This window comes from Ascaphus truei, chromosome 8 (assembly GCF_040206685.1).
Source record: "Ascaphus truei isolate aAscTru1 chromosome 8, aAscTru1.hap1, whole genome shotgun sequence".
Taxonomy (NCBI): domain Eukaryota; kingdom Metazoa; phylum Chordata; class Amphibia; order Anura; family Ascaphidae; genus Ascaphus; species Ascaphus truei.
The window spans coordinates 37,457,453-37,475,993 of NC_134490.1; the positions used below are offsets into that span (position 1 = coordinate 37,457,453).

Here is an 18,541-nt window from a genome sequence, read left to right on the forward strand (position 1 = left end):
TGGTTTATGTTTTAACCCTTCACTCACAAAAGGCCAACAGCCCTCTGCAGGGTGAGAGACTGCAGGCCTCTCAGGCAGTGAAGGGGTTAATATGATTTCAAGCAATCTGTTTTCTGGGTCTTCTTGTGCATTAAAAACTTTTTTTTTGAACATGTGTACAACCTTGCAATACTACTTTAAAAAAAATGTAAAGATAATTTGTTTTAGGAATCCTCTATCTCCCTTTCAGATACCATCTAAATGTTTTCAAAATATGGTTAAAATAGCTTTACCCCAATGTTATATACATTTACAACACAGTACCACCATTTATTTTTAAGCCATTTTGAACAAAGTGGCTACAGTTCATTCCTGATCGCCTGGTGTTAATAACCTTCCTGCCCTTGTCAGGTCCAGCGCGAGAAGAATTCGCTGGGCAGCCTCAAACGTGCCAGTGTGGATGTAGATTTATTGGCCCCCAGGAGCCCGATGGGTAAAGAGAACATGGTGACCTTCAGTAACACTCTCCCACGGGTCAGCACACCGTCCATGGAGGACCCCGCCCGCCGTCACATGACCATACACGTCCCCGCAGAGAGCTCCCGAATGCGTGGTGCTGGCCAAGAGTGGAAGCAGAAGACCCTGGAGGGTCGAAGCCTGACACTGGGCGAGGAAGTGGCTTTGGCCCAGGCGCATCGGCGGGCAGCCTCTGAGACCTCAGGCATTGCCCTTGATGAACCAGATCCAGAGCGCGTGCCCCCCTCGCTGTACCCCACTGTGCAGGCTCGGCCCGGTGGTCCCCGAGTTCTCATCCAGCCCCGGCCCGCAGCCCCTCCGCTTCTCCACATCCCAGAAGAAAACCAGGCTGGTGCCGGGGTGGCTGGCTCCCCCAAGGGCAGTTCCGCCATTCGAGCCAAGTGGATGATGATGGCAGAGAAGGGTGGCGCCCCACGGGCTTCTACCAATGCTCCCCGACTCATGCAGGTCATTGCCCTGTCCAAACAGCAGCAGGCGGCAGCTGCTATGGTGTCCGGCACCCCCAAACATTCAGAGACCTCTTCTTCCTCCACCACCAGTAGCTCCGATTCATCCCAGTACCGCTCACCTTCTGACCGAGACAGCTCAAGCATTGTCACCATTGATGCACACGCGCCCCATCACCCTGTGGTCCACCTCTCCTCAGGCAATGGGCCCTGGGAGTGGAAGGCTGGGCAGAAATGTGGGGAAATTCAGGAAGGGGGAGGCTACGAGTTGGGCAAGGAGTACCGTGGATACAGGACCCCCAAAGGAGCTGGCGTGTCGCCAGGCTCTTCCATCAGCGACTTGGAACCTGACCCGGAGCCACGTTACGGGCCCACTGTCAACGTGGCTGGTGGTGTGCCAATCCCCATGGCTGGAGAAGGTGTGGTGATCTCATCCAGCCGAGATGCCAGCCTGAGGAGGAAACCACACATGGCTGATAGGGAGGGGAGCGAGGAGGGGGAAGAACCATTCTATAAGAAGCTGCAGAGCCAAAGGTTCAAGGAGTGAGAGGGAGGAGGCAGGCAGAAGTGGACACCTGTAAATACCTTGGCATGTTTGTGATAGGAAGGTGACACTACAGAAAACAGAAGCAAAACACTGCCCAATAGGACCACACAGGAAAATTCTTTGTACAGGAAGTGATGTCAAAACTCCATGGCGATCCCGTCTTGAATGTACATGAAATTACATCATGGCTCCCTGAAAATTCTCTAGTCTGTCTGACACAAAATTCCATACAGGAATTGCCGTAGGGATTTCAAGCTCGCCTTTTCCCATTTGTACAGCGCGTGCCACAAAAGCTTTGTCGCAGGTCTAAATAGAAAATAACATTACCAAAGACACATACATTTTCTCCTGTTTGCCCAGGAAGTGACTATGATTCCCTCTCAACATCCTCAGTGGCTGAGACATCGGAAAATGTACAAAAGATTAAACTAGCAACAAATCTAGGGAGACAAACATTTCAGGGAAACCTGCGTTTTCACCTGCACTGGGTCAAATCTGGGTAAGAAACCAAGGCCTGTCGTGACAGGACCGACTGGGTGCTACAGAATTAGTTTCTAGTCCCACACTGTCAGGCGCAGAATATACCGGTATAATCCACCAATTGGATTAGTTGTTAGGAGAATGCATGCAACAAGGGGACTGTTACTGCAATGATTTGTACCAAGTTACAAAAGGTTACAAGAGACAGATGAATCGCAAAGTAGAGGGGTATCATTTTAACCCTTTGCTGCCACCTGGGCGCAAAAGGCACTACTGAATTTAAAAAAAAAAAAAAAAAAAAAAATGAAAAGGAGAGATGCAGGGAGCTGTATTAATGAGATGTGCATCATTCAATGTAATATAACATACAAACATAACGCTGGTTTTCATTACAGGCGTGCCTTAACCCTTCACTGCCAGACGGCATGCAAAGCATTGCTCTGTAGGCCCGTCAGCAGTGATGGGTTAATCCAGCCACCTGCACTGCAGAAACCAACACGATCTTCAACCCCCTCTTCACATCTTTTATAAATATTCCTAATATATTCACGACCTTGAAAATGTTTTAAGGGGTGCAGGCAGCGGCGAGCGTGTGTGTGGTCAGGATTATAGAGGACAAGCTGTAAAACTTGACTTCTCGAACTGGGATGGGGGTGGATGTGTAAAATGAAAGCCACGCAATCGGTGAGCATCCCTGAAATCTGCTGCGGTTCCCTTGCACAACTTTCAGGGACCCGTGAGATTTTGGGGTTCCCAGTCCATAAAAATGACACACCCAGTTTTGCAGCCGGTAGACTAACACACCAAGTCATCAAAAACTCGCCGACTTTGTACTGCGAATCTTAGCTGCACCTCTCCCGCCCACACCACAGATTTTCTGCGTTTTGTAAATTGTTGGGTTTTAAATAAAAGGGAAACGTGAAATAAATAAATCCCCCCTGTACTATGAGCCTTTCCCAAAAGTGTTACGGATGCATGGGACATATCCCAGCAGAGACTGTGGCGAGTTATATAGGAAGCGTTCAGAAGTGGGATAGGCAGGATTCTACTAAAGGATTAAGCCTGGGTGTCTATGTACATAGCCCTATCTAGACAAGCTGTTTACAGACTGATTCATCAAGGGATCCCTATGCAGATGCATACATCATTGCGACAGCACCCACCCTACAAGGAAGGTCCCAGGCTGTTTGATCATCTTATTTAATGGGCAAAAAGCGGCTTTGCAACGCCGGTTTTAGTGTTCTTAAATTTGAGGTGCATCTCTAGCACTGAAGGGGTTCATTTGATGGGACCCCACAAAGCCAGTTTTCCAGTAACATTCCTACCTCCCCATTCTTCCCAGAAACCAGCTGAGACATGTAGCGCTCCTCATTAAAATGATTAATGCTTCACACTCTGCAGGCTGTATTTGCTGCTGCTGCCTCCATGACAACTCACTCCTCCACCCACCCCCCTTCCTTTAAAAGACACCAGAAACATATCCACATGACAACGCTTATGCATCAAAAGCAGCTTGTGTAGTTTCATGGGCTGTGTGCAAATTTTGGCGCAGGGCCAGTCAGTGTCATTTAGTGACACGAATGGTTCCAAAAAGAAACCAGTAAAAACAAATTCCACTGTACAAAGACTTTGAGAACTTAGAGATCTATAAACCTGTACTGTATGATCAGTTAGCAACGACAAACTAGAGGGGAATAAAAGGGACAAGCCTCTCGGCTTTTATGTGCCAGCATAATTGGGTGAGGAGACAAATGACATTAAAACACACAAAGTGGGTAAGGAGTCATGCTCAGTTGAGTACCAAATTGTGATTTTCATCAATAAAAAAATAAATCAAGAAATACAGTGAAGATGTAGCACATGGCGAGTTATACCTTGGACAGGATTTACATTTTTGGCAAAATAATGCAGCAGTTACCAAGGAATATAGTGTAAAATGTATTTGTAAACCACTATGATCAATATATAGGATTCCATCATGCCCCCTAGTCTTACATGGGGTATGTAAACAACACTTGCACACCTCAACCAAGACTCCAGGGGGCATGATGGAATCCTATGTATGTCAACGTGATCTCACCCACACCCTGGACTTGCAATCACTGCATCAAATTCCCAGTGACATGACCATGAGCATCATTCCCTTGCTCAATGAGCCCAGCATGGCCACACCCAACCAGGGCAAGGTGGATTATTATAACATTGCATTAAGGTGACATACCAGGCTACACACACACAGGCCTTTTCATGGAGAAATATGTTTTAGAGTGGAATATTTTATTTATTTTTCTACATTTCAAGATCGCGCATTCTATCAAATTTCCACTTGCCGTATCTGTAAAAAGACGCATTGTGCACCTGTCCTGCATTAAAATCAATCATCGATTAGAAGACCCACTGTTTTGGGTATGCCAAGCATAGCTTTCTAATTATTGGGAACAAGGCATTTCCATAGCAGTATAGATGTCACTACCCAAGGGAGCGAGGTATCGGAGGTGTGGCCATAGTAACCGCTTACTGCCAGCAGAGCATGACGGCAAAGAAGTCAAGTCTGATAGGGAAATGCTGGATACGGCAGCCTACTCTACAAAGGGTGCACTAAAAGCTAAATGATCAGATAGAATAGATTCAACACTGCTCTATCCCCTAGTACCAGGTCAGGATATTAAGCCATTCACATTCTAGAAATGCCAGTATCCACTTGGATCTGAATGGCAAGCAGTGTCAGGTTTTCCCATTGTCGGCAACATTTTTGTGTGGCAAAAATGGTCTCTTCCCCCCACTAGTTTTGCCACGCTCTCCTCATAACGGTACTTGCCTGTGCCGGCCACTTCCTCTGCGCCTTTCAGAATTCCAGCATCAAATGTTGCATTTCCATGGCAACGTGCGACCATGTTTGTGGCGTCTGCAGTGTTATTTGATGCTGTGATTCCAAAGGAGCAGGCGGGCCACAGTAAATACACAGGCAAGTGCCTAGGGATGGCATTTTTTTTTTAATCCGCTGCTGATAACAAGTGTGGCTGCATATTTAGAGGCGAGCCTAGCGCTTTGACAGGTTTGAAGCAGGGGGCAAAGCACTGAACACAATTTTAGCTCCAGGGAACCCCTGCTGCTGGCGATACATCTGTATAGAGGGTGCCAGTAGCTGCTCTGGCTGAATAGCAGGGCTCACATTATGGCAGCTTTCCAAAGCTCCTGCAAACCAATAGGCAGCCGTGACATCCGGTTGGCCATTCCTATCGGCCCACCATTATGCCGCTTTAAAAAGAGTAGCAACACCCCTTCAGAGACAGGTATCTCTGGTAGCAAGGGGGTCCCCAGGGACAACATTAAGGGGGTTCAGAGCGCGTGTGTAATAAACACTTTGCTTGCCTCTTTAATTCAACAATTCAAGCAAATTTCTATTATTTTTAAAATCGCGTCTGCAGTATTAGATCAAACACATGCCATTTTGAATGATTTTCATATACTGCACATCTTTTGCCTTCTATAGGTTTTAGCTCACCTCAGCAGTGCAATATATTTGCAACACTTTCCTGTTTGCTGGGAATATTGGCAATAAATGATCAGTTTGAGCTGTAAACTAACAATGTTACATAAGTAATAAGAGCTGCTGAGTTACACCAACAAAGATTGATGTGAAATTGAAAGGCTGCCATTTAGTGAACCAGGATTTTGCTGATCAAATCACAGGAGAACTAATTGGACAGTTTAAGGCAATTGGTTTAAAAATAATCGAATGCTGCAAGTATTTATTCTTCTTGGATTGCAGAGAAAATTACACCTGTTGATTTGCGCAGCAATGCAAATTGGTAGTCTATTATATTTGTACCTTGCTAAAAAAGGAGGTATTGATCTTTAAGTTCAGCGGTGACTTCCCAAGTATGGATGTGCAATTTTTCCCATCTTTGAGTTTGTAGCATGAAGATATCATGGGGTAAAGTTTGAAAAAATAAAAAAAAGTAGGAACTGTAGTTGTATTAAACAGGAGAAAGCAGCAAGGAACAGCACAAAAGATAGGAAATAACAGGAGAATAAAGAAAAAAAAAAATTTATTTATAAGCCCAAATACATACTGGCTGATAACAGATTGCTACAGTCTGATTCAATAAACATCTACTGAAAATACAAAGGTTTCTTATAAAATAGTTTTAATTTGTTTTTGATACAAACATTCGATTAGAGGTAATGGAATTATTGTGTAATGTGTTGGTCAGCCCTGCATCCCAGCTCCCCACAATACTGAATCTTTCGGTAAGGTTATCAAAATATACAGTTTTACCACCAATAAAAAAAAAAAACAAAAAAAAACCCATCGTTTTGCAGCTTCAGTTGAACGGTATATAAAAAGCTACAGATATTTACACTTAGTCACTTTTATACAGACTGAAATGTATACTGGGCAACACCTGCATAGTTCTGATCACACAGTAAATGCTAGTTCTCTTGAGACCCAGCACACTTAACCCTTTCAACATTGGAGGCACAAGCTTTGCAGACCACCAGTGATTCACACCATTCCCTGCCAGTGACCAGCAGCACATTGCAATGCATTGCTGGTTCCTCTGGCAGCAAGTGGGTTAAGGGCAGCAGGGAGCTTATCAGCAGTGACCAATCGTGCTCTTAAGTGGTGCAATAAGGCACTATACATCTGGGTGATTGGGGACTGTTTGGGCAACAGTGGGACTTAAGTGTTGAGGCAACACCCTTTGCAGATTTGCAATGTGTTGCATCCCCCTTGGAGTCCTTGGTTTAAGTGATGTTCTTAACCCTGTAGATCCGCAACAGGACAAGGAATATAGCAGAGCTGGCACAGATGCAAACAGAGGCAGCCATTTTTTAACCCCTCACCAGAAGGATCAATGTGCATGATTTCAATGCATGCTTGTGTAAGTGTGACAGGAGTGGCTTGTCATGACAAAGGCACTTTAGGAGTTAGATGAATGCTCAACTGCTTAATGGGTTAAACTTAAAACCAAACCCAGCAGGAAGTGCTGCCAAATAAAACACGTTTAGCCTTGGCCAGGGTAGCACTGCAAACAGTAAAGGTCATCTAACATGCAGTGTCAGGAATGGTTGTAATTCAAGAGATTAGCCCCTCTGGTGTTAGAAGGGACAACTATAAAAAAAAAAAAAAAAAAAAAAAAAAAAAAAAAGTTAAGGAGTGTTGGTATTAACGGTACAAAATTCCCAATACAAATGCCAGACAGGACCGGTTAAGCATTGGCATACAGCTATGCACCTTCAGTCTAATGGGACAGTTTCTCATCTTCAGTTTGAAGCAAGCAAACATATGTTGAACTCTGAGTGTCAGAGGGCTCCTCTGGCATAAAAGAGTTAAGCGGCAGCCAAACATTCACATGAAAGTAGGCAAACCCAGCGGCAGCACAGGGAGCGAGGTGCAAGGTATTGACTAAATCAATAGTCCTCGTTTATGAACAATTTTGGTCCACAATGGCTTAAAACAAAACAAAAAAACAAGTGGCCATGGATTTGCACTCAACTGGGTGAGGAAACAATAAGGCATGGTTACGGCTTAATGAAGGCTGGATGCGGGCGAGGCAGAGGGTCAGAATATGTTTAACTCAAGGGTAAGGAATGTACACAGTCCTTCTGTAACTAGTGAAGCACGCTATATTGCAAGCTTGAGACCAACCATTCCACCTTCAGTGCCTATAATGCAACAGGCTCCCTCCCGCAGTTTCCACCTCCACAGCAGTTTTGCCTGAGAAAGTGAAGAACGTCTCACTTAAACACAAATAAAAATACAGTATGCAGGAGTATGAAAGAAAGCATAGACACTGCGCAATTATGCCATTATTAAACAAATCCTACAAAAAAAAAAAAATTACACCAACCAGAAAGGCATGGAGCTATTTTGGTCAACAGTATTTTACAGCGCCTGATTACATGCATTGTGTGGGTCCCAGAAAGTTGCACCTGCTACTGAAAGGTTGCCAACACAGAAAGCTAGATGCTGCGACTCCTGTTAAGCTCTAGATCTATGCATCAGTGACTTTGGGCGAGGTGCTTTTAATGCTCATACCCTTTATGAACAGAATCTACCTTGCACACCCAGCTGGTCCCTCTATCAGCAAGTCTGTAAGCCAGATAAAAAGGCATAGCAGGGGCAAGTGAAGGATTCACAGAACATGCACACCTCATATTTCCTCCATATGCCTCTTGGTGTAGGGACAGGATGGAGATTTAAACCCTTTATGGATCCCAAAGGAATCGAGGGCATTATGAAACCGGTGGCTGTACCAGAGCAACCTTCAGAGAAGTGTGTAGGATAGATTGGCGTTACATTACAGGGTCCCATTGTGCAGCAAGACTTATAGCTGGCCTGAGTGGCTACATTATATAAGGCACTGCAGGAGTCAGGCTGTTTGGTCCGTAGGCGTGATTACAAGACTAAGGGTATTTCACAAGGACTGAAAGGGGATGTGGCCTTGAGTTCCCATTGCATCTACCCCACTAAGGAGAAGATCCCCACCCTCCCAATCACTGCACCTCTGGTTTAACACCTTTTAAAAACAGGTAAACTGATTTCTTTAAAAAATAAAAATATATCTGGTATGTAAGGTCACTTCAGCTGCATTTCTCTTTTCCATAAAGTGGCTTTTTTTCTGGAATGATGGAAGTTGGCCCTTGGGAATGCCCTCTTGCAGAGGTCACCCCAGGGCAGTAAAAGTCTGTTTCCTCCTCTCCTTGCTGCTCGTGCTCCCTCCTTAGATGGTGGATTTGGAGAAGGACACCCGTAAGTGGTGGTTCTCCCCCATGTCGTGGTTGTGGAGTTCTATCAGGGACTCTATGGCCTCCTCCACTGAGCCCATTTGGATCAGCGCCATTTTACGATCCTTCCTGAAAGTAGACGTTGTGTTAAAGCTGCAGTTCATGCAATATCCTGCATGTGTTTAACCAAAAAAATGCTAAAACAACTTTGAAAGACCAATTTTCTAGTATTCTATTTTAACAAGCATGCTTGTTCCTATAGCAACAGTTTACATTCCCCATATTTAAAGATGTCGCCAAACTTTGCCAATCAATAGACGGAGAACGAATTGACCAGCAGCTATGCAGTTTTTTTTTAGGTAAATAGAGATTGCACAATTGAAACTATTGAAGTAGTTTTAAAAAAAAAAAAAAAAAAAAAAAACCTAGAAAGGGAGCCTGAACTGCAGCTTTAAGCCAACTGGCAACATGTGTATTAAAAAGGTGCGATTCAAATTTAGTTTGCACAAAAAATACAATTAACGTAATTGAGGTTACAGATGTTATGGAATATTAAGAATTGTATTTGCACTCAATGAATTGGTACTTGTCAAGTGCTTTACTCATCTAGCATGTCATGCATTTGGTGGAGTACCTATAAAAAGGTAAGGGGGTTTGCATGTGCCAACCCTGGTTCAGTGATATCACAAACCACCCATGTCCCCACTTGCCAGGTTTACAAGTGTCATTAATGCTATGTTTGAGGAAGCCAGACCATATCATTGGTCCATATTGGTCTTTGGAAGAACTGCAGCCAACATTTTTCAGGCTATAATCTTAAACGTCGAGACATGCCTTGAGGATAAACCATTAGTGATTTTTTTTTTTTGGCCATACAATTACAGGCACGTCGAGGAAAAAGACCATTTAAGAACTTTGCTGCCTTTTGTTGTAGGTTGTGGACAGCACGGTAAAGTGCTAACAGGACAAACGTTCTACACAAGTGCATTAATGTCACAAGACAAACAGCAATCAGTTTCGTGGCCAGTTGAGGAAGGAATGAAAAATCAGCACTTACTGGAAAAATTTAAATCCTTTAACAGTGTAACCATCATTTGAAAACAGAATCTTCAGATCTTCCTCAGATACAGCAGGCCTAGGGGAGGAAGCAGAGTCAGGAATTGACTTGTAAAGTCACACATGCACCTGAGCAAAAGTTCAGTAAACAACCTGTCCTCCCAGACAAAAACACCCCGCCTTAATTGCTTAGAGGGGCATGCACGCTTTGTATATAACTACACAGCAATATTCTGAAGTAGTCTTGTACCACACAAGTTTTATAAAGATGAGCATAGCTCGACAAATGCACACGCCCCCTCGCCTGGGGCACGTGCATTTTACCTGCTGGCAAGACTTCACGGCAGCGTGGTGCGTGTCCCCCTTTAACTCCCATGGAAACTTTACGTTGCGACATCACGTAGGGTCCCATTTTCACAAAATTTGCAGATGAATGCCGAAGGGGGAGATACTGCCAAATCTCGCCAGCAGGTAAAATGAGGGGATTAGAGGCTCCCCTCTCTCCCTCCCCTCTCCCGCATAATGTGAATTTTAAAGGAACTTCCCCACAAAATGTCATGGCTGCTGTATGAGAGAACTGCTTACGGGATGTTTGAGAGATGCAGGGTGGCAGAAGGAGGGAAGATGTTCTGGAAGTTTTTGGAGCCTGGTTTCTTGAAGCGGTGGAGAGGAGAGTTGCTGTAGTCCTTGGTCAGGCCCTGGTCCTCCTGACCCTCTCGTGGCAGCTGGACGGTCTGATGCTTCGACACAGTGATACGAACAGGCTTCCCGTGAAGCCGCTGACCATTCAAGTGGCTCATTGCTGCATTATAAATTAAGAGTGGAAGTTAACCCCACTACTCGTGTGATTTGCTCCATCACCATCTCATTTCCAGAGTAGCATCTGTACAGTTCTGACATCAGTTATTGCAAGTCTAAACTTAATGGAAGGAGCACACTAAAATGTTAATAGGGAGTTTGAAGGTGGCTCAAATACCAAAATAAATAGTTACGGATATGCAAATACTGTTAATGTATGTAGCCGATAATTCTCACACAAAGGTTTGATTTCTTTATGTACTCAATAATCCAAGTCCAGCATGTGACAAGCACCGCATGCTAAGGAGCCAACAGTGAGCAGGATAGTTCCAAGCCAAAAACATTGTCAGGCAAGATATCTAGCCCATTGCTTTATAACACTATGGCTTGTTATATAGAAGGTGCTGGTGCGCGTGCACTTTTGTATAGGCCAAGCTGTGATGTGTGCCGCTAGGGGGTGTGGCTATGACAAAGCATTAGGCTGCGCGGTGAATGTTCATAGCGTCACGTGGCGCAGCAACAGTGCAAAAATACACATTTTCTTGTAATTTCTCTGGTCTGCTGTGCCACCGCTCACGGTCGAGTATACAAATGTCTGGCTTACACAGCCTATCAGACCGTAGGCTTACTTCAGTGAATCGCAAGATGTAGGACCATGCTCAAGCGGCGCGCGCTCTGTAAAGCTCAGTGCTTGGAGACAAGGAAATTTGATTTCCAAGTGCCGAGAATGCTCACATGACTGACCAATAAAAGAGCACCAGTCCCAAAACAAAATCACAGCAGCCTGAACCATACAATCACGAGGGGGGGGGGGGGGGGGGGGGAGAGAAGAAGGGGAAGGAGAGGGAGAAGGAGGGGGGGGGATAAGGAGCGGAAGGAGGGGGGGGGATAAGGAGCGGAAGGAGGGGGGGGGATAAGGAGCGGAAGGAGGGGGGGGAGAAGGAGCGGAAGGAGGGGGGGAGAAGGAGCGGAAGGAGGGGGGAAGGAGCGGAAGGAGGGGGGGGAGAAGGAGCGGAAGGAGGGGGGGAGAAGGAGAGGGAGGGGGGGAAGGAGCGGAGACCGATGACCGCCCATGCTTTCAGGTGGTGACGTCACCGCTCAAGCATGAGTGCACGCACAGTGGGGAGCGTGGCCCAAGGCCTCGGCCAGAGTGGGTATGAGCGGGCAGGCAAACATTGCGGCAATGTGTGGCCAGCGTGAGCAAGCGCCTTCTCGGCGCTTAGGCTAAGGCCCCGCTCCCTCAGTCAGCGCTCCCGCACTGCAGACAGGCGGGGCGCTAACAGACACAGACCGCGATATGCGGTCTGTAGGGAGCGGGAGCCGGGAGCCAGGAGGCTTGAGCGGGAGGGACCCGCTACTCCCACCCCACGGGCTCGGACACACACGCGCACACACACACAAACACAGATAGGCACTCAGACACACACACATACTGCTTTCCCCCCACACTACTCCCCGCTCCCTCCCCTCCTCATTGGCTCACAGCCACACCACGTGACGCGTCAACGCTAGGGATCACCATTCTCTTGTATCCCGTAGCGGCTGACGCGTCACAGCGTGTAGTGAGCGGTGCAGCCAGGGGGGACCGGGACCAGCTCGGGAGGATTCCCCTGCTGGTGGGGAACTCGCATGTGGCCGCCCGCGCCGCCGAGCGCACCGGGTCCCAGGCATTAGAGCAAGCAAACTTGAATTTGCCGCTTGCAAGCGCGTCACGTGAGCAGGGCGCAGCGCATGAGCGCCCGTTCCCTGCCTGGCCGCAGGCTTAGAGGCTGCCCAGTGTGATGAGCATGTGATTTGTAGGCAGCCACTAGGTGGCAGTGCAGCACTTACCCAGCTGAGATTGGTTTCCATCTGCCATCTGCACAAGAGCATTCTCTTTCTTGTTAAAGAGGATCTTCACCCTATGCACATCACCATACACTCCTTGAAACAGCAGAGAGATAGGGTGTTCAGGATATGGTGAATGTACTCCGCTCCAAACACAGCAAAACCAAAACTCACTGCACAGTTCATAACCAACACTTAACCCTTTCATTGCACACAGGTGGCAGTAGCCAACTGCTAATAAGTATAGCTATGCTTTAAATTGAACCCACATCTCTGGGACAGCCAAATGCATGGAATTGTGTGCTTTTTTTTGTTGGTGGCTACTGCCTTATTCTTTACTGGCAAAATCCCAATATGTTCAACATAGAGCAACAAGGCGCAAGTAATGCAAGTGCGGCCTCCAACACTGCTCTGCATGGGCTTCCAGTGGCACTCCTCCCAATCTGGCATGCTACTATCTATGCCCAGATATTTAAAGGTGCAGTCCTACTTGACAAGTTAAACTAAACTTTGTTAGTTTATTACACATGCCTATAATTTGGAATGCAAATCTGTATTGTTAAATGCCAAAAATACAGATCAGATATTAAAGGAATAAACCCAGATTACAAAAAAAATACAGCTAATCTGGGTTTACTCCTAATTGAGCAGCTGAAGAAGTTTGCCATTAGGGGTAAACAGATTGTTTTGTACCATTAGAGGCAAGACTGCACATTTAAAGACTGTCTGTACACACACCACCCAGCACAAAAACTTAAAAGTAAATAAACCGTGCATGCAAACCCACCCCAAAACCAAAAAGAATCAATTAAAATAAACTGAAAATAGTAATAAAGTGCGAAAAATAACATACCGAAAAGAATAAAGAGGCATTGGGGTGTAACTCTCTTTAGAGGACAGCAGAGCAAGGCAGCGGAGGGAGAGGGGTAGAGGAAAGGAACCGAGGGAAGAGCACAGCTTGCAGAAATTGTCCACGAGGAAGGTGTCACCGGAGTGGTGGGAGCAGTTGACGGATGATATTCAAGATGGTTAATTTTGAAGGATATAGGTTGGATCCAGACAGCAGGGTGTTTGTTTTTGGAAGGGATAGTTTGTTTGTTTGTTTAATAATGTTTGTTTCAAGCAACAACAGGAAGCAGAAGGTGCCGTGCAGTCAGTTGGCAAAGAAATTCCGGATCAAGGGGTGAAAAAATAATAAAAAAGGGAGGGAATGGGAGGAAAAGAACAAAAAAGTAGCAAAAACAGGTCAGTAAATATATAAGGAATATGTAGGAGTTCATAAGTTTGAGATTTAAAGCTTTCCATGTTTAAAGACAGTTACTAGGCTTTAATCTAGTGGGGAAAAATAAAAACAGTGATAAAGGAAAAGCAACACTATGTAGAACAGGAGACAATATCAGAGCAGGGCAGAGGTGCCGGTTTAAATCAAAAATAAATAACTTTTACTGCCAGGGAAACAAGTAATCGCACTCCCATCTAGGACCAGGCAAGTCAAACGCCTAATTGTTTGCCTTATCCTTATGTTAGAGAAGACTATCCACTCCTTATGTAAAAATACATGAACATTTGTCAACAGTTAAATACACAACTTTCTTCTAGTTCATCAAAAATGTTTTAGTTCATTGCCATCACTGGGCTGGCAAAAAAAGTGCATCTGCTTTATAGGCAGTGTTGGCTCCTTGCGACTTCTAGGAAAGGAAAGCTTTGTACCAAAGAATTTCCAATATCATTTTTGGCCCCTATGGAACAAGCACTTGTACCTGAATTGTAGTGGTTTATAGATGTCAGAATCCTGCTCAAAATTTTAAAACCAGCTTCACCACTGTTTGGCATTTCAGACACCTATACAACTGTGGGACTGAATTTATCACACCACACAAATTAGTTACAATTAAGTTTGGTGACAGCAGTCAAGGAGCTTGTAGTGAATTACTCAAACTTAATTTTGTGCACACTTCTGTTCCAAGTAACAGATTACTACCAATGCATCCAATGGCATGCCCTCTCAGATATTGTCTCTGTTGGTTGCAAAAAGATCTACACACAATTACTACATGAGCAGGGCAGTCTTGTTAGTTCAGTTCCCTACTGGGTATCCAGCCCAAGAAATGCTGGACTGCCTAATTTTTAAACACAGGGCATTACTTCATACAGGACTGACAGCTCATATACAGAAGAAACCTGTGCCATTGGCTGCAATGTCACAATGGGTTGACAGTTTTAGGCTTCTGTATGGACTCTAGATATGATCCCTTGCAGCCCATGGTAGTAGGTTACATCTGCACATGCAGCCTGACCCTGTTCTAGAGAAGCGTTTTACATCTCTGCTTATCTTTTTGCAGTATCCATTAAGAGTAAAAAAGGTAATGGACCACTTGCTGCAATATCCTGGCTTCAATGCTGCACTGAAGGGTATATAGCCAGATTCATGCTTGGGACCATAAAAAGATGTACAAGATTAGGAACAATTCGGAAAATGCCAAGTTTCTTGGGAGTTGAACATGCTAAACTGGGAGATCACATGTAGTTTGTACACAGGCCCCAATTGCAATTATGTAATGAGTGAACCTGCTGTTTTAAGCCATCCCACAACTTACTAGGATAAGCCTGCAATAGAGACTGAACGGGAAAAATATGAAAGTTAAGCAGTTATGAGAACAGACTACGGTCATGGAGATTACACAGCAAAGAAGCCACAGGGGAGGTGGAAAGCCAAGTTGGCCAGTTTAAAGTGTTACACATGTTGACTGTTGCGTACAAAACAGTGTTATGCATTGTCATTTTCTGATAGCAAGATTAACATGGCACCACACGTGTTTAGGTCAAGTTCTACAGTGCTGTCTGGCCACAGAAATTAGGTCCAAGGAAGGGAATTCAGAGTAGTAGTGTCAGTTCATTGCTACTAAAAGTATCTGAAACTGAAGGGTTAATGTTTGCTCTTTGGGTCAAAGACTTTAGATAATACATGTACTGTAAATTAGAAGAGCTGTAAGCATTATATCAGCAGCTTCTTGGAGTGAGGATGGGGTGGTCTCGAGTTTATACAGGTAATGAATTAATATTTACACTAACCTCTGGATTAAGGTTGCTGACCAGAAGGACAGAGTTCCCGGGAATACCAAGGCCATGAATGCCCAGTCTGCCTGCTGCCGCAGCAGCAGCTGCTGACTGAAGACCTAGAGGTGCAAGAGTTCCGTGGACTCCTGGAACAGAAAAACCTGTGGGGACGAGACAATGTAGATTTAGGTTGTGGCCTGCTGCACTGTGCGAAGAGGTGTAGGTAGGATTGCAGTCAGTCTGTAGTCTATGCTCTGTAAGGGTATTCCTTTAATTTCATACTAGTCATATCAGAATTGGTTTAAGGCTTCGGCCAGCGCTTACGCGCTGAGCCGCGCTTGCATTTACCTGTGAGCCCCTACAGCCGCAACGAGAGCGGCTTTAGTAGGGGCTCGCCTACGCAAGCGCGCGGAAGCGTAGGTCTTAGGTAATTTTTAAATTCAAGCGCTTGCCGGAGCGCAGGGCCAGTCACGTGAGCGGTTCGCCCAATGAGGGTGAACCAGCTCTGTGACGTCACTGGCCCGCCCCCTGACGGCGCACAGGGAAAGCACCCGCTTTCCCTGAGCCTCAGCGCGCCTCAGCACGCCAGGGGGAGCTTGGCCGAGGCCTAAGCCCTTTCCAAGTGGCAGCTTTTTTAGTTCATGTCAAAGATTGGGGGGGGGGGGGGGGGGGGGGGAGAGAAACTAACAAGTGCTGTGCAGAAAACTAACAAGTGCTGTACTTTAATTGGTCTTAAAACAGATTTTGCTTCACTTAAAAAGTAGTCGGCATTAGTGTTAATTGCCTTTACAGACAAATAGGTGGGCCTTTGTCTTTGGAAAGCCTTTTGGCTTTACACCTCGTGAAAGTCTGTTGTGGGACAGGGCCTAGTGACACGAATGGGGAGTCTGAAGTAATGGAACAAAGTTACCTTGGGGAATAGCGAAAGCAGGAGGAAATCCAGCACCAGCATAAGGATTGGTAGAAATCAGTCCAGGAGCCCCTAAATATTAAGAGAAAGTTACCTGTTTTGCATATTAACCCAACTGAAGTGTTGCAAAGTGCACACTACTTCCAGAATTGATGCTTTTAATGACAATCCAATGAGAATTATGAAACCATTTAAGTGTGGTTTTGTTCCTCTCCTGATACTTCAATTGTTAGTCCTTTGTTAACTACCGTATAAATGTTGCTATGGTGAATTTGAATCTGTACGGTACAAGCAAAACTGCTTTTTTTTCTTGGGCAATACTGCAATAGTGCAGGCATCTTGGGGTATGATAGCATTTTCTTTAAACACATGATCAGAATAAACGTGACAACCCCCCTTCCCCAACATACAGATGTTAAAAGCTCCCTCACCGAAGGCAGCCATGGTCTGGTCGAGTGATGGCTGTCCATCCCCAGAGGGCAGGTCAGGCCTAGTGTAGTCACGGCTCTTATCGTTATTGTACTTGACATTCAGGCTGGTGAGTTTGGAGAAGTCAATGCGCAGTGTGCAACAAGCATTGTATATGTTCTGCCCATCAAGAGACTGCGGGAGACATGAAAAAGGATATGCTGCTGACTGCTACACAGGGGTATAGGTGTTCATAGATTTGTAAACTGCTGCGTTGTGGGATAGTGTTACACATGAACGTGGAAACATTTTAACACAATTACAGGAATTGAGGTAATGCGGCAAAGCAGAACGGATACTCACCAGTTTGGCGTGCTGGGCGCTCATGGGATCACCATACTGAAGCAGTGCCTGAAACTGGTTGTTCTTTGTGAAAGTGATTATTTTTAGCACTGTACCAAACTTGGAAAAAATCTATTGAGAAAAATAAAGATTTTTTAAACAGACTGACCTAGCTAGGCCTGCTCTTAGCTGCGCTGGCATACAAATAAACCTCTCCAATAAACCTTGCGACACAGCAAGTATCCAAAACCATGTAAAGTAGGTCAAATATGACTGAAGCACACCTGCTGCTGTGCCAGAGCTGCCTACAACACGAGCATCATTACAGGAGAACAGTCAACAGTTCATGTGTTACTTTAAGCACAAGGAAACACACAGGTCCAAACACTAGAGTGTAAAGCAGGTAAGATGCTTAGCTGCCTTGTACATGCTGGGGTGTTTTAACAGCAATGAATTGGCTTTTAATCTTATTTAGATGATTCAGTCTACACCAGTGTGTAAAGAGCAGGACAAATCCACCCTTACCTGCTGCAGAACGTCCAGTGTGACTGGATAGAAGAGGTTTTCCACGATTATCCTCAGGACTGGGCTCTGTCCAGACATGGTCATGCCGGCATCCACCGCAGCAGCAGAGGCAGACAGTGCGATGTTACCAGATTGCACGGAGTTCACTGCCTGCAGAGCAGCTTGTGCTCGCTGTGAATATAAAGCAGTCTATTAAAAAGGGACTGCTAGCAGAGGGCAGCCTGGGAAAAGTGCTCAGGGGATATTAATTCGCCATGCGGCTTTCAGACCAGAAACATGTGCTTTATTACAAGGCCACTACTGACTTGCTCTGCTTCTCAGAAAGCAGTTTCCTCCCACACTACACTGGATTTACTTTGGCTCTGAATGGTCTGGGCTTTGCCAACACTGCAACGTAGGCACAAAACAACAAACTGCAGATAGCCTGCCGATGTGTGCAACACAGAGCTACAAAAAAAAAAAAAAAAAAAAGGGTGCTTTACCCTACACATGGCAGGAAAAACATTTAGTAACGTACTCACTAATCTACAGAAACAAAAAAACAGCTACTACAGCTTTTAATTTTGAAGTGCTGCAAAACCTACATGTCTATGGAGATAATTAAAACTTACTCTGCTATTTCATTGACACCCACATTAGTCACAATGCTTGTGATGCTTGAAGTAGAATTAAAAGGGAAACTTGACAGTCTAAAAAAGATTCTAACCGGTTTTAGGTGCTACATGTCAGAAACTGCACTTTTGATGCATCGATAATGGCTTACAAGGTAATCATTTTTGTATTGGTGCGTACATTCAATACAAATGCATGCTATACGCTTTTACTTGTTCATATGCCAATATTAGCCAATTTAAGAAACCATAAAACAAAAAAAAGTGTCACTCTTGAATATCT

General features: G+C 45.1%; 2 protein-coding genes across 6 annotated transcripts in view; one reads left to right on the forward strand and one right to left on the reverse strand.

Moving 5' to 3' along the window:
* Window positions 1-6,351, forward strand: part of PLPPR3 (phospholipid phosphatase related 3) — a 15,914-nt gene extending 9,563 nt beyond the window's left edge. For all 3 annotated transcript variants that reach the window (XM_075611479.1, XM_075611478.1, XM_075611480.1), the window contains exon 9: window positions 391-6,351. In XM_075611479.1, the coding sequence (XP_075467594.1) occupies window positions 391-1,509 (1,119 nt within the window). In that variant the 3' untranslated portion in view covers window positions 1,510-6,351. The remainder of the gene's footprint in view (window positions 1-390) is intronic.
* Window positions 6,025-18,541, reverse strand: part of PTBP1 (polypyrimidine tract binding protein 1) — a 23,790-nt gene continuing 11,273 nt past the window's right edge. For 2 of the 3 annotated variants that reach the window (XM_075611483.1, XM_075611486.1), the window contains exons 6-15: window positions 17,648-17,818; window positions 17,144-17,254; window positions 16,783-16,975; window positions 16,373-16,444; window positions 15,478-15,623; window positions 13,259-13,292; window positions 12,409-12,501; window positions 10,366-10,582; window positions 9,782-9,859; window positions 6,025-8,853 (exon numbers count right to left, since the gene is read on the reverse strand). In XM_075611483.1, the coding sequence (XP_075467598.1) occupies window positions 8,721-8,853; window positions 9,782-9,859; window positions 10,366-10,582; window positions 12,409-12,501; window positions 13,259-13,292; window positions 15,478-15,623; window positions 16,373-16,444; window positions 16,783-16,975; window positions 17,144-17,254; window positions 17,648-17,818 (1,248 nt within the window). In that variant the 3' untranslated portion in view covers window positions 6,025-8,720. The remainder of the gene's footprint in view (window positions 8,854-9,781; window positions 9,860-10,365; window positions 10,583-12,408; window positions 12,502-13,258; window positions 13,293-15,477; window positions 15,624-16,372; window positions 16,445-16,782; window positions 16,976-17,143; window positions 17,255-17,647; window positions 17,819-18,541) is intronic. The other variant, XM_075611485.1, reaches the window with a different exon arrangement.